The sequence below is a fragment of the Rhinolophus hipposideros genome (assembly GCF_964194185.1).
Source record: "Rhinolophus hipposideros genome assembly, chromosome: 18".
Taxonomy (NCBI): domain Eukaryota; kingdom Metazoa; phylum Chordata; class Mammalia; order Chiroptera; family Rhinolophidae; genus Rhinolophus; species Rhinolophus hipposideros.
Window position 1 is genome coordinate 53156246 of NC_138064.1, and position 26227 is coordinate 53182472.

The 26227-nt window shown below is 40.4% G+C and overlaps 1 protein-coding gene and 1 long non-coding RNA gene across 3 annotated transcripts in view; one reads left to right on the forward strand and one right to left on the reverse strand.

The window, feature by feature from the left end:
* POU6F2 (POU class 6 homeobox 2) overlaps positions 1-26227 on the forward strand; it is a 361096-nt gene that overhangs the window by 298148 nt on the left and 36721 nt on the right. The window contains exon 5 of one of the 2 annotated variants that reach the window (XM_081080022.1): positions 14366-14509. The exons of the other annotated variant lie outside the window; for it this stretch is intronic. Coding sequence (XP_080936148.1) covers positions 14366-14509 — 144 coding nt within the window. The remainder of the gene's footprint in view (positions 1-14365; positions 14510-26227) is intronic. 2 annotated transcript variants of the gene reach the window in all.
* LOC308510559 lies at positions 965-19058 on the reverse strand. Its single transcript, XR_013995368.1, has 3 exons — positions 18927-19058; positions 8472-8827; positions 965-2235 (listed from the first exon to the last, which is right to left on the reverse strand). It is a non-coding gene; the product is annotated as an uncharacterized lncRNA (long non-coding RNA).

Genomic DNA, 26227 nt, shown 5'->3' on the forward strand with positions numbered 1-26227 from the left:
CACCTGGGTGTGGTTGTTTAACTTTTTCCATTTAGATGGGAGAGAATTTCTGCCAAAAGCAGTTGTCTCGCTTGATACAATTGCTCTTAGGCCACCATGGTGATAGTCATTAAGTATCATGCGTCAGTCACACATTGATAGAGTCCTTTGAATGTCAGGCACTGAGCTACATGTAGAAGTTACAGAATTCATCTAAGATTCAGCTGCTGGCCCTGAGTGCACGTATCTAGCATATTCATCTGATTTCTAAGACTGCTCCTGGTTCATAGGAGGAAAGCCAGGACTTTCACATCAAAAGCCTGTCTCAGCTCATCCATCTAAAGCCACTTATATAATTTACTCATGAAATAAAAATAAAGGGACACCAGAAGCAGTTATTCCTAGGAAATTATAATACCTCAGGTGATGAACCTTAAAGAAAGGACCAGAGTGGATGCTTTTCAATCTTAATATAAAAAGGAATATAGAGGCCTTTAGGTGAAAGCGAGGATTCACTGTGTGTCAGTTTTCACAGCACAGTGTTTCACTATTTTGTGCAAAGCTTACATGGAACACATGACCACCCCAGAAACAGAGGCCGGAACTTCTGTAGGAGTCCTCACAGACCCCCAATCAATAAAAGTCATCTCCTTGTCTCTATTGTTTGAATGTCCTATTGGTATCCTTGTTTGATCATCAAAATGATTCTTAAACAAAAAAAAGTTGGCTGTGGAATGACTCTTAATGGTGAATTGAATTCCCTGAGTAAAGCCCTTATTTTGCTGCCAAGTTCATCTTCTATCTATCCTGTTAAATTAATGGCTGGTACATTAACCCCATTTTATATTTGAAATTACCTCTACTTGAGATAATGTATTTTATAATGTGTTCCATGATTATTATTTGAATACTAGGTAACAAAGTTCATGAGAGGGAAATGCATTAAAAAATGTTTAGAAAAATTATAGGATTGTTTCAAAATTTATCTGAAATGAAATGCAATTTTCACTGCATTTCCTGATTTTATTTACCATAGTTTTATTGTTTTCCTCCGGCAATTTATAGATATCTGTATACATCAGCATATTGACTTCTCCCGGGCCTTCTGGAGAAGATTTTTGTCACAGAGAACTCTATCTGTAGTTACTAATATTATACAGATAGTTAATAATATTGTAGTTACTAATATTGTAGTTATTATTATTAAGATAGTTAATAATATTGTAGTTACTAATAATATTGTAGTTACTAATATGTAGTTACTAATATTATAATACTATCTGTGGTACTGATATTAGTAACAATGGCTATAAGAAAGAAAAATAGTGTCATTCATTTTCCAAAATATACAAGTCACTATACCATATCACTTTTCTACATACATATGTGAAAATTAAGGAAAAAGACTATAACACATGATTATATCATGTTTTAAATATATCATGTTTTTCCCAGAAAAATAATTTTACACATTTTAGTTTTATTTGGACATGCTTCAAAACAACCTTGTCAATGACAAGTTCTAAAACATAAAATTGATTTATTTTAAAACTAGGCTTTTAATTGTAAGATTCAATCACAATTTATAGTAATTATATTTTGTCTTCAGGAAACTGGTTTGTTTGTTTGTTGTTGTTGTTGTTGTTTGGGGGGGCGGACTTTGGATACAGCCAAACCAACATCTTTGAGTCATTTGCCTTTATTGTAATTGTGAGGTAAAGCAACTGATGTATAGGTGCAAATAAATTGAGACCCCAATATTTCTAAGGTTAAAAAAAAATGCCATGGTTACAGAAAATAAGGAAAAATAGAAGACCATATGTAAATTTGTAAATTTGCTTCTTAGTACCAAAAAAAAAAAAAAATTTTTTTTTTCTTAACTGTATTCTCCTAAATATATGAAAACATGTGTTTTTTTGTTTTGTTAACATTGAGGTTTTAAAAAACAAAAAGAAAGCCTTAGAGGACATTTGTTGTCCCTCTGTTTAGCAATTTCTACTTGGGCACATACAATAGAAAATAATAGAGTGGTATTCTCAGTCTACAATTAAACAAATCAGTCACAGATCAAGTTAAAAACCTATAGCCTTTAAAACAGACACACGTGGACACACATGGCCCTATTCCAAATCCCAACATACCAGTACAGAGAACTATCTTTCAGTTTTCCCTTCTTAATGGTGTCTTCTCTAACAGGTGCTTGATTTCCATTCCATTCCAGACTCTTCCGTTTCTGGGATGTACAAGGTGCTATCTCTGGTGGTAATAATGAAAACACCATCAGACAACGTCCTGCTCACTTAATGGTGGAGAAATAGTACCATAGTGCTTACTTTATGGCAATACAGATGTATAGGTGAATTTTCCAGGTGAATTGATTCTCTTTGAATCAATAAATCTTATCTAAACCAATTTGCATGAACATTAACAAAAGCACCAGAGGAAATTTTGTTCAAGCCTAGAGTGGTTTGTGGAGCACTAAGTTTGGAATATAAAGTCCTTCCTTCAGATATAGTTGGTGAGCCTAGCCAAGGTGGATTATAAGCTTATTGTATTAGCCCATTTGTTAAATCTGTGGATAACAAACCAATATATCATCGAACTTTTCTAAGTGCGTAACATAGAACACAAGCTAGTGTTACATGCAATAAAGACACTATGATTAGATGTTTTGGGGAAATGCAGAGTTTAACAAGCTGAACAGCTTTCCTTGCCTGTGGACAACTTCCAGAAGCTTTCACACACCAAGATGTATTGTAAATCAAGAAGAGGTGATTACTTCATGTGGTGTTTTCTGAACTTTTTATTCCAGATCAAATCCCAGGACCAGAGTTCCACTGAACACACTTTGGGAATTGCTATAATTTTCAACCATTCCACCAAAATACCATTGCTTGCTAGCACGTAGAGCTACAAGCTAAAAACAGATTGTTCTAAAGACATTATGAACTTCCAATTTATTGTGATAAATTCTTAGAAATTACATTTCCTTTTGATACTTGATGGCTCTTTTTTTGAAGTATTTTTTAATTTTATTTTTCAATCACAGTTGACATACATTATATTAGTTTCAGATACACAACATAGTGATTAGACATTTATATGCCTTATGAAGTTATCACCCCAGAAGTTCATTACAAATCTATTTTAGGGGGCGACTGGATGGCTCAGTTGGTTAGAGCACGAGCTCTGAACAACAGGGTTGCCGGTTCGATTCCCACATGGGCCAGGGAGCTGCGCCCTCTGCAACTAGATTGAAGACAACGAGCTGCCACTGAGCTTCCAGTGGGGTGGACGATGGCTCAGTTGGCTAGAGCACAAGCTCTCAACAAGGTTGCCAGTTCAATTCCCACATGGGATGGTGGGCTCTGCCCCCTGTGATTAAGATTGAAAACGGCAACTGGACTTGGAGCTGAGCTGCGCCCTCCACAACTAGATTGAAGGACAACGACTTAGAGCTAATGGGCCCTGGAGAAACACACTGTTCCCCAATATTCCCCAATAAAACAATTTTTTTAATCTATTTTAGATTTCAAATTCTATTGCTGTTCCCTATGACAGAACACTGTAACAACTCTGGTCATGTTGGAAAGGTTATAGCCCTTCTCTGCCCAGGGAAGTCAGGGACTACGCTTCTGGAAGCTGGCTGGAAGTCAGGGGACAGCACAGTCGTTAGAAACTGGCTATAAGCCTGACCCAAATAAACATTTACTTCCAGTCTTATTCCCCACTTGCTAAAGCAGATTTAGGAAACATTTTTAACATATTTATTTAGTAACTCTTACAGGAATAGAACTTGAAAAATTATAGCACTGTTCGAAATTTATTGCATCATCATAGAATTTTACTCTTTGACAAAGGCTTAGAGATCATCTGGTTCAAGGCTCTTAGGCTTTAGTGAGCATCAGCATCACCAAGTAGCTATGAAAACCCAGACGCTGCTCCCACCCCACAAGTTCTGATTCGGCAGGTCTGGGGTGAAGGCCAAGAATGAGGTGAGGCTGACATTGCCTCAGGACCCCACACTGAGAATTTCTGGGGTGAAAGGCACTTTCTTCCAGCGTGCTACAGAGCACCTGAGTATTCCCGAAGCTGGCCTTCTACCCAAACCCCGCAGAGCTGTCAGGGAAGGGAGGAAATCATGATTTCTCTAGGCCTCAGGGCAGCATGAGGGATGATGGGTTGGTAGACCTCCATGCTCATCAGGGCCATTCATCAAGGAAAGCTAACTCAGTAACACAGGACCCCAAAACGGCTGTGGTTCTTCTGTCCATCGAGGACCATTTTTGGACGACTGATCTAGTTCAAGCTTCTCATTTTTCAGAAGGAAATGTAGGCTCAGGCGGGGCAGAATGGTGTGCCCTGTTAGCTGCTGACTCAGGAAGAGAACCCAAGTGCCATTTTCCACTGATTTCACATTCCCTCCTCCATCACCAGTTACCTAGTTTCTGCCTATAAACGCACAGCCAGTATCCTCTCAATAGCTATCAGTATTGGCCAAAAAAATGTAAAATATTTTCCTCTTTCCTGATTGGGTAGATTGGTTTCTTCAGTCAGCGACTTTCTGCTCTCGTCTGCCTAAATGGGGAAAATTCCGACACAGCCTCGCTCTTGCTCTTGGTGAGATTAAGCTTTATGTTTTTTAACCTATGTTCAGTTTTATTAATGGAAACATCCCAAACGATCTATACAACTTTTTATATTTTCTTGGCTTACGGCTCCTACAGGTAGTGGTTCTTACTGCTAGTTTAATGTTTTTAGAACAACCTATAACCAATATATTTTGTGAGCACAGAAAGATTTTATTTGCCTCTGAGCATTCTGGTCATGTTTTTTGCTTTCTCTTTCATATATTTATCCTCCTCTTTCTAAAGAGTCGTATTTTCTCTAGTAATTTGGACCATTTGTTTTTTTCTAATGGTAAAGTTCTCTTCTGGGCATCTGATATGGTTAAGGCTGCTGTTGAAAAGACCTCTGTACTCTTTACAATGAAGGAACCATCATAGGTGTTAACCCAGGGCTGCATATGGACACCTACTTAAAGATGGGAGTGATGTGACCAGAAATGGCATTTTCTTCTCTCTGTAGTCTAAATGGTACATCTGATCCTTATTGTGAATTCAGAAAAGTAGATGTTCAAAAGTTCAATTGTATGCCAACAATAAACAGGTTGATTTCTGCTGGTCCTTAGGAAAAAAATAATGCATGACCCAAATGTAGTATTGTTTTTTGGGAAGAATAGCATATCTTCTGACTAGCTTTCTTCTACAACAGCTGTTCAGTGAATAAATTTTATGAGGCAAGCAAGCCATTATGCATAACAATAAAATTCAGTAACAGCTTAAATAGGCTTTCCATTTGCCCATGAGTGGATAAAACCAAGATATTATGCATAACATTTTCTACAAGCATATTTTAATAACCAGGTTATTGGGGTGGAAGGAAGAAAACGTAGATGTTTTGTTCCTTATAAGTGATAAAGTGAACGGATTGGACTTATGAAAAGTTTCTTGCATTTCAATGCTAAAATTAGTATCTATGGAAAACATACATATTCAGGAGTACTTGTAAAATAGCCCTCATGTAAATAAAAGACTTCCATCTTCTCTGGGTAGATTCTCAGAGACCTGAAATCTTATCCTAAACCAATACAATCCTTATAATTAATTTATATCATAATTTATAAAAATTCACAGCTCAGTCTTCATACGTGGATATAGCCATCGATGCCACGGGGGTCCTTCATAATCCAGCTTTGTAATTGTAAAAGAGAACATTTTGTATTTTAAAAGATGATGGTTTTGTTTTTATTACTCAAAATTCAATTATTAATATTTGGTCAGTCAGCAGTTTAGATTTCCCTTTAACAAAATAAACGAAAGTAATTTATGACTTGCTGACTATCAATTAGTGTTGTTTCCCAAGCTGCAGAGCTGTTAAGGCTATCTCCATAATCTTGCAAAAGGCTATAAATATTTAGGTGCTTTCATAGCAACAGCTTACAGTGGAAATTGCTCAGGAGACTCTCTGTTCCATATGAATACATGCACGTCATCCATACACATATTTTTCCACCCTTTTCTCTGCTTAGTAGATCTATCGTTTATTCAGGTTTGAGCTCAGTTGAGCTCATGAAGCTTCCCTGGCACCCCTCTTCTTCCCTCATTGAGCTAGCCAGTTCCCCAATGTTCCCGTGGCTCACTGAGCCCAACTCTACCGCGGTTCATCCCCATTGGCTGGTAATTTATCTGTCTCTGTATCTGTCCTCACACTCCCTGGAAGCATTTTGAGGATGAGAATGTCTGTACGTGGCATATAGTTGATGCTCAATATTTGCTAAATCAGTGAACGATGAACTAGGCTGTACTTCCGCCTGCAGAGGCCACACCCTTCTCCTGAAGGGCAGCCTTCTGCCTCTGTCTTTGCTCTGTGGCCTCCTGCCCTCCTTAGCCTCCAGTCAGACCGACCTCCACCCCAACCCCCACCCCAACCCCACTGCAACTCTGTCTCCAAAGTGACCATTCTCAATTTCAATGATCATGTCCCTCTGCCCTTGCCTGCAGAATGAAGGACAAGCCAGATAAAGTGACATACGAAGTCCTCCCTTCATAAGCTCATGCCTTACCTCCTCATCTGACACTTCCCTCCTTCTACTTCATGTTCCCAAAATATCCAAATGCCAGCCTCTTGGCTCACACCCACACAAGGCTATCTCTCACCTCCGTCTGTGACTACACCATTCCCAGTGGTTGAGAAGACTTTTCTCTCCCCTTCTCAGCTCCTTCCCAATCAACTCCTAATCATCCTTTAAGATTCAGTTCTTAGGCTCCTTGTGAGAGCCCTTCATCGGGCTCCCCCTGCCCTTTCTTACAGCACCAGCTCCATGGGATGGAAATCAGCAGTTATCGATGAGGCTGGAAGTGCCTCAAGGCAAGAAGCTCTTGCCTTACTGTGCCTTGTTCAACTCTGTATCCTGGGGCCTGGCTCAAAGCTTGCACCATGGTTATTGAGAAATAGCTAATGAACAGAATCGTCCTGAGGCTTCCTAGGACAGACTGTATTTTGTCTTTCTTTGAGCCCCTCATCATTTCTTATCTTTCTTCTGCTCTCCATAGCAGTACTTTCCCTGCAGGGACTCAATAAGTGTTGGGGAGCAACTTAAGTAAATTAGGCACGGGTGGGGAAAGTGTGCTGTGTGTTCCCATAGGCCGGAACTGAAATAATACCAACTACTGCACCATGGCAGCAATTTATTTAAAAAAAAAACAAAAAAAGTATAGCTTTTTTTTTTTCATCACAGGAGTGCTCCCAATCACTTGTTTAAACTGGATGATAGAATAAAAAATACAGAAATATCAACAAATTCACCTAACTAATGTGCCATGACAACAGGCAATTGGTAAGAGTAGCACTATTGTATGTAAGTAAGAAAATAGCATGAAACTCAATAAAAAGATAGATTTTCGGGTTATTAAATGGAGGACAAGACAGAAAAGGAAATGAGATGTGTAGACTTGTGGTAGCATAGTATTTGTCTACATATAACTTGGATGAAATCTGATTTAGAGTTGGTGTTTCCATAATGCTGACCTCTCTACTTCAAAATCAAATGTATCCGGTTAAGTTAAAAGCTATTTTTTTTCCCTCAACTCTAGGCTTGACTATTTTACCAGTAAATTTCAAACTAAAAGAGAAATGCCTCCCTTTGGAGAGCTTTCTTTAGTTTGCCACCAAATCATAGTGTGCAGGCCGGATTTGTTTATTTCCTTCCCCTCCTCCAAGGGCTCCCCTTTTCCTCGGTGCACAGCTCATCGATCATCCTGCACTACCTGCCCTGGGCCCCCTGCAGGATTTACCTCTCTCTCCACTGTACTTCTAGAACACTCTCTCAGATATCCACATGTGCTCATAGATGCAATGATGTCCAGGGCCTGTGACCTCTGAGTAGAGTCTCACTTGTGACCCTGTGTCCAGTGGCCCCCAGGAGCCCCTGAAGTCCCGCTACAATGAGGTTGTACAAAGAGAGAGCGTGCCCCTTCCCTCACTGATGTCACCTCATCACCTGACGTCAGAGCAGCATTGCTTGTTCCCAGGGGCCCATAAGTCTATCCTTCTGCACCCGCCCCTGCTGTCTTCATGAATTTTGCTCTGGTCTGTGAGGCTGGGCTAGGGGTGTAGGTTCCATCGCCCAACTCCATCTCCTCCACCACAGCCCAAGGATAAAAATGGAAAGGCCCTCATTCACTGCCACCTTATCCTTCAGCTCCCAAAAAAACATCAAACCTAGAGAGTAAGCCCTCTGCCCCACTCTATCCCTGTTCAATTCCAGCCATGCAATTCTAGGGACGTCAGGGGGCTTTTGGAGCAAGATGCCCATGGACTCTCTGGATCTTCATCTTTAGATGCTGCCATTCTTGCGTTTTATATCCTGGAGTTTTCCCAACTAGTCGGAAAGACTGTTCAATGCCCCTTTTCACCTTGTGGGACTCTACCTGGGCAGCTGAAGGAAGGCTGGAAGTGCTGGTGCTGACTCACACGATGAATGGACACATCAGGACGGTGTCACTCATATCCTAGGCTTTTGCCAGTCGGTCCAGCGTTGTGTGAGAGACTATAAAGTGTGGTGGTGTATTTTTAAAAAGAAGAGTTTACACAAATTTGCCTCCAAAATTTTTACTCTCTTCTGTAAATATCGAAGGGTGAAACTCTCACCAAGGTCCCAGTCAGGCACAGAGATCTTTGACTCACTTCTTCATATGTTCATTCAATAAATGATGATTGAGAGCCTACTGGGTGCCTGGTACTGTTGAAGGAGCTGAAGATACAGCAGTTGACCAAAATTTATATTCTAGAGAGAGGAATAAAGAGAATAAAACAAGTGAGTAATACATTATCAGATTCAAAGTGCTGTGAAACAAGTGAGAAGACTAAATGGAAAGTGGAAGAAAATGTTTTTAAATGTCTATTATGGAAAGTTGCAAGCATATATATAAAAGTAGAAAAAATAATACAGTTGACCTGTGTTGGCAGAAAGTTGGATGGTCCCCATCTAGCATGTTGCCATCTCTACAGGGCAGTGGGCTGAGAGCAAGCAGCAAAGTTTGGCTCGGTATTCAAGGTCACAAAGTGGATTCCTAACTATAATGAGAGTGTTGTAACACGTAATAATCATGAGACCAAGAGGGAAAGCCCAGTAGGATAAAACACATGCCAAGTAGGTTGTTGAAGTGAATATGGCCACCCTTCCAGTATTTGTCTGCTGGCATTTCCTTGACCTTTTAAGAGAAGATGTGAGGGTAAGAAGTGGAAGTACTGATTTGGTTAAAAGACTCCCAAGGAACCAAGAGACACAGTTTTCATATATACAGCATAAGAAAAGTAAAGACCTAATGTATATGAATGAACTCAAGAAGCCACGTTTGTCCTATTTCCAGACAGCCACTGCAAGTCACTTTGTACCTTAAACAAGGAGTGAATTGTGATGAAAGCATTTATGAACATCCTCATTTAAAAACAAATTGCACCATGGTTTCAGGATTCCAAATTGAAAAGTTAGTAGCAAAAAGAGCTGCTCCAAAATCCATACTCTATAAAAGCCACATAGCTCATGAGGAGAATGATAAAACTATAGATCATGGGCCTTTATGCTCCAAAAAAGGTTTCGAAGCTGCTGTATTCATAAGGCCCTCTTGGAATAAAGGTATAAACACAGGAATGTAATACCATAGCTATCCTGCCTCATCATGTTGCCATATTTTTGTAAATAAGAGTTATAATAACACAATAACATCATCAGTTCATAAAAAGTATTGCGACTACTAATGCTCAGATTCAAGAAACCTGAATTCTTTACCAAGCTGTAGGATGTGCATCCTTCTGAGAAAGAGAAGATGGAAGAAGACTTAGAGAAAGACACCACTCCCTCATCTAGTGGCATCACCCCTTGGTGACAGTTACCTGATGTCATACAGATGACATCACCTAAAAGTGAGACCTGAAGAGACTATCAAAGTTTTTCTTCTCGTTACCATTTGGAGTCCACAGATAACAAGGATGTGCACAAAGCACTGTAGATTTAGGAATTTGTAGGATTTATTCTCATTATACCCAATATCCATCCAGGTTGACATGTGAAATAAACTATTGCAAATCCTAAGGAAAATTGTTTTATAAATTTACCTGCACGCCTTCACTATCAAAAGATGCAAGTGTTAGATAGATTCGTTCACAACATTTTGGCATGAGGCAGGAATTAAACTCCAAAATGGGTGTCCTTTTGAAAATTTAACACATGCTGTAAACTAAGTATGAGGATAATGTACTAGAAATGTCTCTCTTGCTGGTCTGTCATCTACTGGCCCTGGCCTCAGAATCAAAACAGCACTTTCTCTATAAATAATTAAATATGAGAGGTCCAAGACAAGCAGGTGAAAAACTTATTTTAAATACTTCTTTCTGATGTCCTCCAGTCTGAAATATTATTAAAAAGCACATTTGCCTTTTAATCATGAAACTCGCCCCATTCAAAATGTTAGTTAGCTAACATCTTCTTTCAAGCTACTCTTTTAAAAATAAGTACAGTAAAATTACAGAATACAGTTAAAATATAAAAATAGAGAATACTGTTACCTGGGTTCATATTATTTATGGAGTTCAGTTCTAATTCTGATACACTGATTAGTTCAGCCTCCTCATGCCTAATAGAAACTGTGAGGACAATAGCTAGCATTTATTAAGAATGTGATATATGCCAAGTATTGTTCTAAAACTTGTGCATGTGGAATCTCACTTAATTCCCTTCATGACTCTGTGAGTGTGCACCTGGAATAAACACTATCTGTAAAATGGGTACTATTTTTACACCCGTTTTACCCATGAGAAACTGAGGCATGATTTACTTAGTCACAGCCAAGGCAGTCTGATTTCAGAGCTTGCCCTCATCTGCCTGAATGGAGGGACAGGGTTCTGTGCAGTCTGGGGTCTTTCCTTACTGATACAAAACCATTTTTTAAAATTATTCTGTTATTTTATCCTCTAAAATTTGAGGGGGTGACTTAAGAAATTAGTGTTTCTATTAGTAGGTGTTTGGACTATCTGAGGATCCCAGAACTATAGCTTGATGTGTTCAAGGCCCAGAATCCATTTGGGTGAAACATGAGAACTCTAGCCCTCTGCAAATCTTTGCTTTGAGAGCTGTCACATTTATCAAAAAGCACACAGCAGAATTCAGCATGTATTTCAAGTTGGTCTGTTGAAAACACAAGTATGTAATGTAGTCAGTTTATTTGGGCTATCCTTTGTTGTTTAGGTACATTGGCAGTGAAAGAACTGAAGGCATAAACTTGGCAGAAACTTCAAAATATCCAGTTGGTCCCAGAACGTTAGCATGCTCGTTATGTGCATTTATTGTGCCTGAGTACCCTACTGTCCAAATCTACCCTGAGTCTCCCCAATCAAGAGGAAGTATTGATAGGAACACTGCTAATATGACATGACTAGGGACAATACAGAGTGACATGACCTGAGGTAATGAAGAGAAAACGTGTGGTTTCCCCACCGTTCCCTGCCCCCTCCCCCCTCCCTGCCACATAGCTTATGCATATTACATCCCTCCGTGGCAGTCACAGACAGAAAGCCAAAAGATCGCTATGAAGCTGCATCCATCAACAACCCAATGGTCCACCTGGAATGCTATCAGCTTACAGATTGACTTGCACCCGCTGTCTGTATATACACTTTCTCACCTTTAGTTCTAGCACTAGCTCCAGGGGCCATCAGGTGTTTCCCCAGAGCTCATACACCTTTCACAAAGACCTAGGGATGCAGGATAGGAAACAAAAGAGTTATCAAGTTGGCATTTGCTCCAGTAAGAGGGAAAGGCAGCAAAAAAGAGAACAAATTGTGTTTCAACCTAGGACCAGGATGTAGAGGAAATAAACATTAAAAATATACAAAATCTGTACATTTGTGGTTGCTGAAGCAACCTTCCAGGGCAGTAGAAGGGGACCCATTCCTGGCCCCAAAACACAAAAGCTCAGAGCCCACGTTTCAGTATCTGCTTTGTTTTATATTCAGAACAATAGTTTATCCTTTATATATAATGCCTGAATTTACAGCAAATACATGGGATTATAGCTGAACAACAGATAAGTGTCCTAAATGTAGGAAATTGTCAATCTACTAATATATTGTATACAGACAGTAATTCCATAATTTCCTACATGGATTTTTGATTGACCTAGATGTTAGAGAAATGTCTTACAATTTCTAAAAATATTTTCTCTTCATTAAATGGGAATCGTGGTCTATTTTCTTCAGAGAGCATTCTGTATACACTGTCTTAAATTTTTCACCCACAATTCATAGATAGAATTGTATATTCAATACTAAAACCAAACTGCACATCATTTAATCTTTCTTTGAGAATTAAGAATCTTATTTTGAGATCTCCCTGAAACTCAGGAATTTCATTATGACTTCAACTTGTATTACATAAGAGAAATATAAACCTTGCAGCTGGCAGACAATCTGGGCAGTGTCTATCCTAGCAGTTTGGGAAGGATTTCTTAAGGGGTCTCCTCACTTTGGGAGTGAAAAATGAACACAATTATGAACTCTTTCACTTTAAGGACTCAAACCAAAAACAAGGATTTTTCTCAGTATTACCATTACTTGCCTTATACACACTATAAAAATATACTCAGAAAACCAAGACTAAGGGCAACCTAAATTTGAAATTCCATGGTGGTAATCTGGCATAAGACAGGGTTTCTCTTTAGGCCAATGAATGAGAATTTTTTCTCCTTAAGAAAAAAAATCACTATTGTCTTTTAGGGGAGAGATAAAGGCTAAAGACACATAAAATAATGAGCTTAAAATGGATTTTCATTTCAAAAAAGTGCTGGGTCAATGGAATCACGGCAAAACTAGTTATGTGAAAATTGATTATAAATGAATAAAGAAACCAATAAGATAAGGATATCACATTAATGAAAAAAGAATTATTAAATTCTTGTCCTTTGTTATGTTCCTCTGACAATTAGTATTTCCTTCCTCATCAGATGATATAAATTCTAGGCAAATTTCCAAAGTAATTAAATAATAAAATACGTTTTGAGGGAAGAAGGAAAAGAAAGAGAGAGAGACTGAGATAAAGGATGGAGGAAGTAAAAGTAAAAACGAGGCATCTTTCAAAGAGCTTCCAGGACTTGAATTAAGTATGGCATTAATTCTTTTTCCCCCAAGTCTTAGTCTTGGCAGGTTCCTGCTAAAACGCAGGAATTTCATGGATGTGGGAACTGGTGATGGAAAATGCATTATTATACACAACAATTGTTGTACTTGAGAGGAACTATATGGAGAAAAAATAACACCCTAGAATAAATACAAATGAAATTCATGTATCAAAACCAATACTGTGAAAATAGTTTAAATGTTTCTTGAATTTATATCTAGTCATTAACCTAAATGCAGATTTTAGTTAAAGCTACACTTCTGCCTCATGGTCAGAAGGCCTGAAAACCTGTGGTGTGGAAAATTGGCAGGATAAAGAATATTGAATTGGTCTCCATGGAAAGACAGATTTTGGCAACCATAACCTCCTCGAGTGCCCCCCCCCACCCCATCAAATTCTTCTATTTCAGTCTTGTTCCAGGAAAGAGACCAACGGAATGCCATATATTAGTTAAAACAGCAAACAGATATCATCCTGGCCATTCACCAAAGGACCTTTCTCATTGGCCTTGAATCTCACGGTCAGGATGAGGCCCCTCAAAAATGTTCCAACCCTAAACTCTGAGAGCACAGAGGTCAGAGGTTTCCATTTCTCCTGAGTTCGGTTTCCTTCCTCCTTGGAGACAGGAGTGGAGTGAAGCCTCTGCCTTACCATATGACCGTAATGGAAACTGCAATTCACAAATAAAACGGTCAATTCATTTGCAGAATTCCTTAAAATCTATTCCTCTCCTCCACTCCTACTCCCGTACTGCTTTAACCCCACATTCTGTCTGGTTACCTCAAAGAAAGCAGACATTCCCTTAGAGTTTTATTTAATCTAGAGGACAAAAGCCAGGGACTTCTCCAAAATCATTTTTCCACCTAGGAAGACCTCACTGGCCCACCTCACTCCCTCCTGGGGCTAGTCCTAAACCCAAGCTTCATGAAGCAGGCAACTTTAGTGGGGAATATTTTCCTTCTACCCTCATTTCCAACCTCCCCCAAGCCACACAGCTTCAGAGGAATGTTCACGAGGCCTCCTCTGGGGGGTTCTCCGCCCTTTGCATGAGCCAGCTGAGGCAAGAACTTCCTTGCCCCATGAATGTTGCATGCGTGTGCTGTACCTGTCCCTCTCTCAGTGGTTTTACCCTCATCTTTTCTCTCTTTGCAGCTGGTTAATAATCCACTAGCAAGTCAGGCTGCAGCGGCTGCAGCAGCAGCCATGGGCTCCGTAGCAAGCTCACAGGCCCTTGGCAATGCCCTCTCCAGTCTTCAGGGGGTCACGGGTCAACTAGTAACTAATGCACAAGGACAGGTGAGTGGGAGACGGGAACAAGAGTGAATTGTTATGGCAGATGGAACTTGGAAAGGAAATGAATTTCTTTTGCATGACAGTGATATGTAACCGCATCCATTCGAGGCAAATAAATAATGTTTACTAGCAATGTCAAGAATAGGAGAAGGGTTGGGAAGTTTTTCTATATTTTAGAAGCAATATTTTTTTTCCTTCCCCTAGAATGTCTAAGTTTTATTTTGTTTATATTTCTATATGGTGACTTCTGTTCTGACTTTAATTGAAGAAATTACTTTTCATTATGGGGCATTCTCTTTTTTAAAAAAAAAAGGTAAATTTTAAAAATAAAATTTCAGTTTTGCTTTATTTTTTTCATTCTTTTTAAATTTGGGTAATGGGGGAAACTAGTAAGTTCCCTTCCCTAATTGCTCTAAGATTTCTAAACTAGCCTTAATAAAGCCAATTTCTGAATGTGTGGGGAGGTGATGGGGAACGACTGAAGAAGTCCTATAAAAAGCACCAAAGAGCAAGGGTACGTTAGAGTGAAGCCCACTGCCAGTCAGGCGCATGAGCCCGGACTCTGGCTGGTTCTCAGGGAAGCTGGGCGGTCTCTTCATACCTGGAGGTTCACTTCAGTCTGCCAGGGCCAGCAAGGCTTCCTCCCATCCTGGGCATTGCGCCCATCCCTTTACCGCTAAAGGGCCAGCACTGCAGTCACCAAGATACTGATGGAGCTGCAGATAAGGATGGCTTCCATTCCTAATAAATGGAAAGGCTGCACGAAAAGCAAACAAGAGTTGAAGCTGATGGTATCGGGGTGCCCTCCATTCGAAGGCCTGATACAGAGCCCAGCCTCGGTGGCTAGCGCACCTCCATCTCAAATGTTGCTGTTACTAATGAATAAACGCAAAGGAAAAAGAGCTGGCACCCTCTCCAAGATTTTCCTCCCGATTTAGCCAGCAGTGAGTTTGCGCAGCCCTCCTTGGCCTGCTCTGTGGAGAACAGGAATTGCAATGTCTTGAACCCTGTTTTTATTTTACATAAAGAGTAAACATAGATGCATTATAAGCTAAACCATCTCCATCTATGTCGCAGGGAAAAAAAGCTGACCTTGTTATATTTCCTGGGCGGGTGCAGGATTGTCCCGTCAGAACCCCGAGGGCTGAACGATGGAGCTTGTCAAAGAATGGCCCCAAGTAATGAATCATCTTATCACAGGTGCACACCACACATATTAAAGGAGGGTTGTATGAACACCGTGCCCTCCACAGTCACCTTTCAATGTCGGCTTTAACCCTTGTTCCAATCCCTTTTCATCAAAGGATCATTTTATGCAGCCGGCTCTAAATGGAGGCTCTCAAAAGCCTATTAAGGTTTCTGGAGGGATGGGGTATTGGTGTGAAGGAAAAGTTGGTTATAATATCTATAACTCATTCTCAGATCAGGTCAGTCCTGGAAGCTATTTCCTAGAGTTGGGCCCAAAATAGAACACCCGGATTCATTCCTGCCAGGCCGCTGGCCGTTGAGATGTAAATGTTAAGAGTTCAAGATAGAAACCTTATCCACTGATGTGTATTTCCCTCTCACTTTTCTGTTCCAGTGTACAAGCAAAGGGCACCACTGTGCCCCACCACTTGAGAATTTGTGATGGAGAAAATGCTTCACTGTTTAGAAGGAATTATTAGGAGTTCATTCTTTTGATAATTTAATAGCTAATCATTTTGCCAGTTACAAATCCATGCCCTTCTCAGGGGGTAGATCTACAACCTTAGCTTTGTTTGGCCCTTGCCTGCCGCCCTTCCCAGAGGCAGCTCTCACAGCCCATAAGCACCCATAAGGAAACAAGCTTCAGAGTAGAAGCTAATCTCCATATAGTGATTAAGTGTTGATTTTATTTAAAATTTCTTTATTTTACAAACTGTATTTTGATAATTGATTTGATATTGTACACAAACCTCCTAAAGCGAAAAAAAATTACATTTACAGAGACATCAGTATTTCCCACTCGTGAAGTCTTGTCTGAGAGTTTTAGAAACGTGCCCAGTGGCATCATGTCCTCTTCCTAGTGCCAGAAGAGACCAGGATACTCACAATTCCAAAGTAGATGAATTGGTCATATTCAAGTAGCACTATGCTTTGTGTTGTTGTTTTTTAATGTTTGTAATCTAATCACGATTATCTTCCCAGAAAAAGGTGCGTGCCCTGCATTTACTGGCACAAAGATACTGGTTCGGGCCTTATGAAGTAGTCGAATTACACCAGAAAAGAAGGGCGAGAAAGACTGTACCCAACCCATTTTCAATTCCTTACAAATCTCCACAGAAAAGGCACAAAAAGAAAACTCTCAATATATTTGGGGATTCTTTCATTTGAGTTCTTGACATTAACTATTTTTCATATTTGAAAATTCACCTGGAAGTAATAACCTTAAAATCTAAATGTACGTTTGAAAAGCATGTTTTACTCCATTGATAATTTGGTGAGGTAGGCATATAGAGAAGTCATCTCCACTGCTAGGAGTCTCTTGCCTACCTGGAAACCACGCTGGGCCAACCCAGTAGTTAAAGAACCCTGACTGAATTTCGACCTGCCCAGGATTGGGTTTAGGCTCCACCTTTTTCTCATTGTGTGACTTTGAGGCAATGACTTGCCCTTCCTAAACCAGAGCCTCATCCTCAAAGTTCTAATGCAGCCTTTGTGAGGCGGGCTCGGGCTCATGCTCGCTGGGCAAGGGGTCCCAGGTGGCAGATGCCCGCCGCCCCCCACAGGGAGACATGCCTGCATCTCCCAGTCAGGTTCCTGGCTCCTGGCTTCTGGCATTCCACTCTCAACAGGAAGAAATCCCACCCCCTGGGACTTGCAGTTTTGCTCTTTTGTCTGGAATCTAACTATGTTTCCATTTAGTGGATCTCAGTAAATTTAAAGGGATGGGAAATCTCAATATATTTAAGGGTTTTTGTTTTCTGCTTTTTTTCCAACTAGTGTTATGAGCAAATATGGAGGAAAAACTTCAGTCATTTTTTATACTTTTCTGATCCTGCCATTCATTTGCAGTTAATTCAGAAGTCAGACATTGTTCCAAAGAGTGATTAATTTTAACAGAAATATTACCGTCTAAAGCCACAAAGTGCATACCTTACCAAGGGATGTTAAGGCAACTTAAGATGTATCATACTCAACTTCACTCTGAGGTGGAAAGGTAGCAAGTTTTCTATTGGTAATTAGTGATCATGAAATTTATAATGACTATCACAGTGCTGAGAAGAACATTCTAGTTGCCTTTACTTACCAAATCAGGAACTCGTTCAAGTGTGGAAGCTAGGCAGTGGGCAAGCTATAGACTTGTACGAATTACCAAGCAGCCAATAACTAGCTCTGTGACCTTAAGCAAATTACTTGAGCTCTCTGAGCTTCAGTTTCACAATAAAATAAGGGTAATAAAATCTAAATCCCTAGATGATGAAGGTTAAATGAGATAATGTGTGGAAAAAGCCTACCATACTGCCTAAATACACAGTTAAAGACTCAATAAGTGGTTGCTATAATTATCATCATCATCACCACCATCATCATCATGGTTTAGAGTTTTGTCTAGCATTTTCTGGAAACCTATATTTGCTTTGGATATACAGCAAGAGGCAGTACAGTATACAGGCAAAAAAACATGGGCTTTGGAACCAAATGGCCATTCATCAGCTCTGAGACCTTTAGCAGTGGACTTACCCTCTCTGTGCCTCAGTTACTTCATCTGAAAAATGGGAATAATGGCATCAGCTTCTAAGATGAAAGCACTAAGAACGGTGCTACCTGTTGTTGTTAGTCAAGCTGCTATGTTGTTTTCAATTCACAACTATGCACACAGACCCGCTGTGTGTCTGAGGACTTTGAGAATGTGAGAATCTTAGTATTTTATTTATTTTAGGACTAAGTTATTTTAGGGAAATCTCATCCTTACCCTGGATAGTTCAGGGTGTGAGAGTATATGTGTGTGTGTGTGTGTGTGTGTGTGTGTGTGTGTGAAAGAGGGTGTGTTGTGTGTGTGTGTGTGTGTGTGTGTGTGTTCATAACACTCATTCAGTGGGTATGTTCAGGATTTGGCAAGTAGATTTATCATCGATTTGTTCAGCTATAGAATTGGCTTCCCTAATGCCCTTGGCAATATCTCCTTATTGGCATTATTGCAGAAAAGTAAAAGCAAATGAAATTTTATTTTATCCTGGGGCTAAAGAAAGCATTTTACATTTTAACTGAAGCTCAGAATGTTTCCTGATGAAATTAGTTCTCAACCACTGTGAAATTTTCTTAAGTGGCAATAAGTCAAGACAAAGACCCTCCCTTAGGTCTTTAAAGAGCCAGTCAAGTAAAACAACAAAAAAAACAACTAAACAACATTACATTTTTTAATATATAAAAAGAATGAAAATTTAAAAGGACTTACCCATCTAAGTTCCCCACGAATACACACACCATTTTATGAATAAACAATGGCTAAGCAGAGCTGATTTGGCGAGGCGAAAGGATTTGCTGTAGGACAGGAGCTGCCTCCTAAAATTATCACAAGGTCGTGATTAAAGGAAAACAATATGCTGATGCTGACAGAAGCCTGTGCCCTGTGGCTTAGATAATACAGCCCTGGCAGTGCAAAACCATGCGTGGTGAGTTTCCTCTATTTAGCAGCTCTGGGTTGGAGAGGGGCAGATGGGGAGTCAGAACGCTACTAGCACGATGTCTCTGCACACCAACGGAAGGCCCTTCTAATATCATAATTTTCAAATGTGGTGAAAATAGACGTCTTAGAGTTGAAGAAACATGATACTTATGTTGGGATGTTCCTCTGAATTATAATACTAGTAAGCTAAATAAACATCTCCAGAAGGCCAACGGAGTAGCTAAGAGCATGGGCTTTGAAGGAAACAGGTCTGATTGGAACACATTTTTAGCTTTGTGGTCTTGGATAAGTTATAGAACTGTTTCCTCATCAGTAAAACAGGACTGACAAGACTTCTCACATACTTTTGTATGTGTAATAGCAGGAAAAGCGCTTAGCACAGTGCCTGAGATGTCTTAAGCATTTAATAAATTCTATTAATTTATCAATACATCAATGTTATAGCTATTCTTTTTAGGATTAAATAAAAAGCAATTGACTCTGAACTATGGGTTACTAAAGTAATTCAACACATAATTTAAATAGAAAGATGAGAATCTTTTAGAGAAAAAAAGCACTACAAGATGATTAAGTTATAATCACAAAGATTATAACAGAGATTAAGTTATAACAAAAGTAAATCTCAGCCAGAGGATGAGATATAATGAATTTATTCAGTAAGTATCCATTGATCCCCTCTGTGGGTTTTACTAGATCTGTGTAGGAGAACTAACCAAACCATAGCTGCCTACATTTGTAAAAGTAACTTCAAACCCTTTTCCAAAGGAGACAAAGTGTGTAACTTTGACAATGTGACTAGATCAGATGAAGTGCCTCAGGCATTTCTAGCTAAAGCCAATTGGTCAGGAATTTAGGGAGTCTCACATCTGCTCTTTTGTGGCACTTTTTTATATTGAAATGTGTTAAATGTATAGGAAAACTAAAAAATATTTTTTTCAAAAAATTAATACAAGAGGCATCCTTGTTCAACCACCTAGATATTAACATTTTTCTGTATAAGCTTCAGTTGTCTTGCTTTTTAAATGAAATAAAACCTTACTGTTACAGCTTAGGCCTTAACACCCTCTTCTCCCATTCCTTTCCTTCCCTCCCTTTCCTTCCTTCCATTCTCCCATTCCTTTCTTTCTCTCCCTGGGGGTGATTACTATGATAAAACTGATGATTCCTTTCACGCAAGTTTTGCATTTTTACTAAAAAAAAAAAATACTGATTTTTTAAAGCTATAAAATCACATGTACAGAATGTCATTTTAATACAAAAATAGAATATATTAAGACATTTTGCATAAATAAGAATCAAAGACCTTTTGTTGAAAATTCAGCATAGATATCTAAAAAATCAGAGAGTTGGTATCTGCATATTCTTCCCCAAATAATCTGAACAGAGAAATCTATTTATGTAATATGCTGAACTAATGGGTTTGGCCATGTTTTCTAAACCAAAGTTCAAAACTGACAAAAGATTTTATTTTCTCATTTGTAATTATTATATGAGGCTTTAAAAAGGTATACAATTCAATCACATTTGGTGAAATACATACCAAATGACATTTTTAACAGAATAACATTTTTAAAATAAGCTCTTTCTAGAGAGTGGGAAATATATTTTCATGGGGTTTGTAACATTATAAGAATTTCACCCTGGCTTCATCCGAGTAATAACGATAAAACAATAACAACAATAAACAACCTCAGTCTTTCGACTAACATATCCAATTTCCCCTTTGAGCCCAGTTGAGAGCTTTATTTCCTCATTTCAAGAGAGGCCATTGCGTGAAAGCGGCGTTTCCCTAAGTGCGCGCCTCGAGGGGCGGGGGGGGGGACGAGGGGGGGGGACGAGCCCCCGAAGCCGCCGCACAAACCACGGCCCCGAGAACCGCCGTGTCCGCGCGCCGCCCAGTGGCGTGGGCGGTCCCCAGCGGGGCGCTCCCCCGCGGCTGTGGCGTCCGTGCGTGGCGGGGCAGGCGGGGCAGGCGGGGCAGGCGGGCCGCCCGCACGCTGACGCGCCACGCGCCCGTTCCCTTTTTCACCCCCAATTTGGCGTGCCCCGCTGTCACACAATTTCGGGTGGCAGAGCACACTTTAGGGACCGCTCCCGGAGCTGGTTCTCGTCCACCCCGGCCGCCTTTTCTCCCGGGAAACAGCGACGGGAATCAGAAGGGAGCCCGCCCCGCCCGGCGGCGAGTCGGGGGCCGCGCGCAGAGCACACGCCCGCGGAGCGCGTCTGCCGCCCGCGGGACTCGCGGCTCTCGGAAGCAGGGACGCCCGGGGCAGTGGGACACGTGGCAGTGCGCGGCCCGGCCCGGCGCTCCCTGCGGCTGCCCCCTGCAGGCTCTGAGCGGGGGTGGAATGCGGCGCGGGGGCCGGCTCTGAGCAGCGGGCCCTGGCGCCCTCGCTTAGCTCCGCAGTAACTACGCGGGAGCTGCATTTGTTGGGAAACCTTGTGCTGGTCGTGGCTCAGCTGCCGACACGCGGGACGTACTCAGGTCTCAGAGCCGGTCGGCGCCATCAGCGGAAGCGCGGCTCTGTCCTCCTTAGGGCAGGGAATTCTTCTGCCCAGACCAGGCTGCCCCGCCAAAGTTCGCCCGCTTCCTTTACCTCCCCCATTTTTGACGTGAAAGGGTTAATCCCATGGGTGTCATCAGCCCAAAGAGATGGCCAACTTAAAGAACTGAAAATAAAGCACCCTCTGAAATCCTTCTCTCTACCCTCTTCCCCAGCAAAACTCAGCAGTGCCACCTCTCACACACAAGTAAAGGAGTGGGCAAAAATAGACAATAAAAAAATCTAGTTTGGGGGATTGCCCCTGAAGATTGAGACAAAGAACCAAGGCCTCTCTCATCTAAAGCAGAATTTTGGATGGCTGTGCTGTCACATTTTTTTCTGGCCACTGAATTTTTTAAAATTCATCGTTTATGAGTATTTCATTTTCCTGGGAATAGGGAAATGTTTTCTTGTGTATGCTCCTGGATCAAGACTGTTGGCACAGTCTTTCTGGCTAAAGAATAGGAAAAGGGCCAATTAACTAATGGAGCAACCTAATTAACAGCTATCATTCTAAATAGGTAATAAGTTAAAAGACACCATTTACAAACAGTTTCCTCAGAGCTAGTGTGACTTCTCGGATCTTTGTTTCACTAGCATAGTTTACATTCTAACTAGTGCACCCTTATGGCAAAATAATAGCACTTTCTAACGTTCACGTGGCTCATTTCAGTGTGCGATGCTCTTTAACCATCTAATTTCCTAGATCAGCAATAGGTTTTAGCTGAATGTTCCTTCAGGCTAAGTGATTTCTAAAAAAGAATAATGGAAATAATGATACCTCCCTCGCACTGAGCCTTCACCAAGGGGCTGCTATCATCTGTGATCCTGTTGGAGCACGGGTTTGATTATCTGTAATCTGCAGGCATGATTATCCCAGCTGTGCAGATGAGCAAACTCAGAATGCCGAGAATCAAGGCTGCTCCCTGGGATGACACCTTCAGTAGGTGGAAGAATTGAGATATGAGCCCAATGTCCACACCCATCCTCTTTTACAGCCCTCACCGTCTTGGATTCAAAGACCTAGGTGTATTTCCTTGATTCTCCATCTATGTGTCACAAACTCCAGAACCTCCATTGCTCCATCTACAAATAGGAATTGTAATTCTTGCCCTAGCAACATTACAGAGGGCATAAAAATACACACCTTAAAACTGTAAAGACCTAGAAACCCGGCCAAAATAAATACATCGAATATTTTATTCGATGTTCTCACCATTATTATTTTTGCTGATTAAAGGAACTGGTAAAATAGGTTCAGGGAAATCTCCAAAAGAGATGATCTCCAAAAGTTGACCTCATGTCTCCACTGCACTGTGCCAGAGAAAATCAGCCTCAAAGCCTCAGGATCTGGTGGTCTGCAGGTCTGCAGCTTCCAGCAAGGCACCTTATCCATGAGGAAAGCAGTGCATGGTGAGTGCTTCACAGGGGGCTCTCCAAAGTGAGTCTTCCATTGGGCTATTTATAATATCACACAGCAAAATGATTTTAGACTTAATTAAGCTCCCGAAGTGGCAAGGCCCCAGATATTTCTAGGTTCTTACCTTTGGAAGCTGCCCCACTAAGAAAAAGAGAAATACTTGTTACTGTATTATGAGTCTAAGAAACCACTGATTTTAAGTTATATCACCAATGGAATAACAGCTTTTTGGGAATGAAAGAAAACACTACTTCATTAAATAGATATGTCCATTATTAGGGGCAGTCTAACTTCACAAATATTGACAATGTAAAAATTGTGGGGGGTCTTACAATTAAAAAAACATGTTATTTGTCCGATAATTCCCTTAACCAAAACCAGTCTCGGAAAGACTGTACACTTGGCTGTGGATGATGACTCTCTTTTTAGTATTAATATTTAGTTTCTAATAAAAAATCAGGAATGGAAGTAGAAGCTATTTATGTCTCCGTTTTTCCAACTAGAGAATGAAAATTAAACTTGATTTGGGTCTGGGGACATGGAAAGAGAGAAAATTCTGAATTTTGACATAGCATCCCTGGAACAACATCAGCTTTTTCTGCAAATGATTTTTGTGATTAAGCAGAGCATTATCAGAGGGGGAAACATTCAGTTCACATGTGAGATACATTCAACTTCCAAATAAATGTTCACTGTACAATATGCCCAATAATGCACCCAACTTTCTTGTTGACCTATGAGTTGTTGACATGATCCATTCTTCTTAAAGATGTAGGCATCATGTCAACTCACAGGACAATAAGAGAGAAAGAGATCAGAGATAGGCAGGAATGGAAAAGTCACAACTCGGAAAAGTGAGAGGACCCAGGTTCAAGTTCAGTGTACTGAAGTAAGCCTTTCTACAATTCAATAGAAGGTAATATATTAGCCATAGGACATTGCTCCAAATTGCTATCCATCTCATTAATACCCCTTTTCACCTTGTAAAAAAAAAAAAAAAAACCACAATACAGATTCTGAGAAGATGTCATAAGGTGGAGAGTTCAGAATATAACAAAGGCAAGATGTGAAACGGCTTTAAACTTATAAGTAGACGGCATCAATCAAACAACACAGAGACATACAAAGGAAAGAAAAAACATTACACACTCCTTAGATCTGACACTTGCCAATAGATATTCCCAAAATCCAGTCTCGTCAGAGTAACAGAGGTAGACAGTGCAGCCGTCTGTGTGCTCACTGGAAGGCAGCCCCAGGTAAAGAGGACAGGCTTTCAAATCAGATGCCATCCCCACGCAGCTCTACCGACCCAGGAAGTCCCCAGTCACTCAGCTTCAGGTTCTCTACCATGCAATGACAACCATGTCTTCCTCCCGGGGCTCTTAGGAGGATTAGTACTAACAGTAATAAAATTAATACATTGCTGCCATTGGTTGTGCATTCTACATGCCCACAAGTGCTTAGCATTTGATATATTACTTCATCTTGACCACAGCCACAAAGTATGTCTTATCCCCATTGTACAGATTAAGAAATTTCCAAGATCACCCATCTGGAAATGCTGCGATTCAAACTCAGTTTTGTCTGGTATCAGAGATTGCTCTTAATCAATAATTCAGAGCTCCAACAATAATTAATTTTTTTTTGTTTTCTTTACCAATGTTTCCCAAATGCCTAGAATAGCACCTACACGTGATGAGCATAAACAGAGTTATAAAATCGGTGGACCGAATGGAGTATTTCATATAAGCTAATACATTATCCACTAAATATTTTGCATAAATTCATCATTTTCATTTCATTCTCACAATGGTCTTGCACTATTATCTCTAATTTACAGCCGAGGAAACAAGGCTCGGAGAAGCTAACCAGCTTCTCAGGGCCACACAGTTGGTAAGTGATAGAGCCTAGATTAGAGTCCACATCTGGCTGCTTCAAAGCCCAGCTTCCCTCTGAGTGAAGCCACTTTCAGCATGATGTGGATAAGTGACTAATACCGTGACTAACCTTTGAGATAGTCATTCCATAAATATCATGCTCTCTTCACCCACATACATTTTAATCCACTTAGAGAGGCTAATCTAAAGTAGGGTCTATTTAAGATATTGAAGGTTTATGTGGAAACGCTTGTAAGCATAATGCCATCCAGCATTACCATAGCTGATGAAAATGGCATTTGTCTATTTACTTAACTTTTTTCAATCTTTTGAACTACTAAGTTTCAGGGTTATTGGAAGTAAAGTTCAAAAAGGATGTTAACAGCTTGGAACAACACCTGACACACAGTGGATATCAGGTAAGTCCTGCCTCTGCCCCTCATGCCCTGAGCACCTCGGCCTTGGTTACTCCAGCACGCAGAGAGGCCGGTGTGTTGCTTCTGAGTTTGCTGCTCACACCCATTGGTAACAGGGTAAGCTGACTGCCTGGTTTTCCCCAGATGACCAGCAACAGAAGGCTAGTGATGCCAGCCTTGCCCCTCCAATATCACCATGTGGCTGCAGGGTGCAATCACATCCGCTTTTCCTTATAACAGAATGGCCTGTATTTAATCAGAAGGCAGGGCCACAGGGGTATTACCTGCTAGGTTCACTTAACCACTGTTGGTTTTCTCTGATGCTCCTGAATAAAAACATTTCCTCTGCCTTCAGTAAATCTGCAGGTGAGCTTAGCAAGCTATCCCAGACAACCAAAAGGAGGAGATTAGTGGTATGTACAGCTAGAAAAACAAGTCGGTTTTAAATTCACATGGAATTTGAGGACTTGATTGCAAATTAAAAATGAAAGCCTTCTCAGTATTATTGGGTTATAATAGAATTATTTCAGTTTTTTATACAAAGGGTGGTATCCTTAAAAAAAGGATACTTAAATATTTACGTTTAAAAGGTAATATACAGGTGGCTGAATGGATAAGAAACTAAGACCCTTACATATGCTGCCTATAAGAGATACACTTTGGATCAAAAGACACACACAGACTGAAAGTATAGGGATGGAAAAAGGTATTTCATGAAAATGGAAACAAACAACAGCTGCAAAAAAGGCTGGGATGGCAATACATATTCCAGACAAAATAGACTTTAAAACAAAGGCTATAACAAGAGACAACG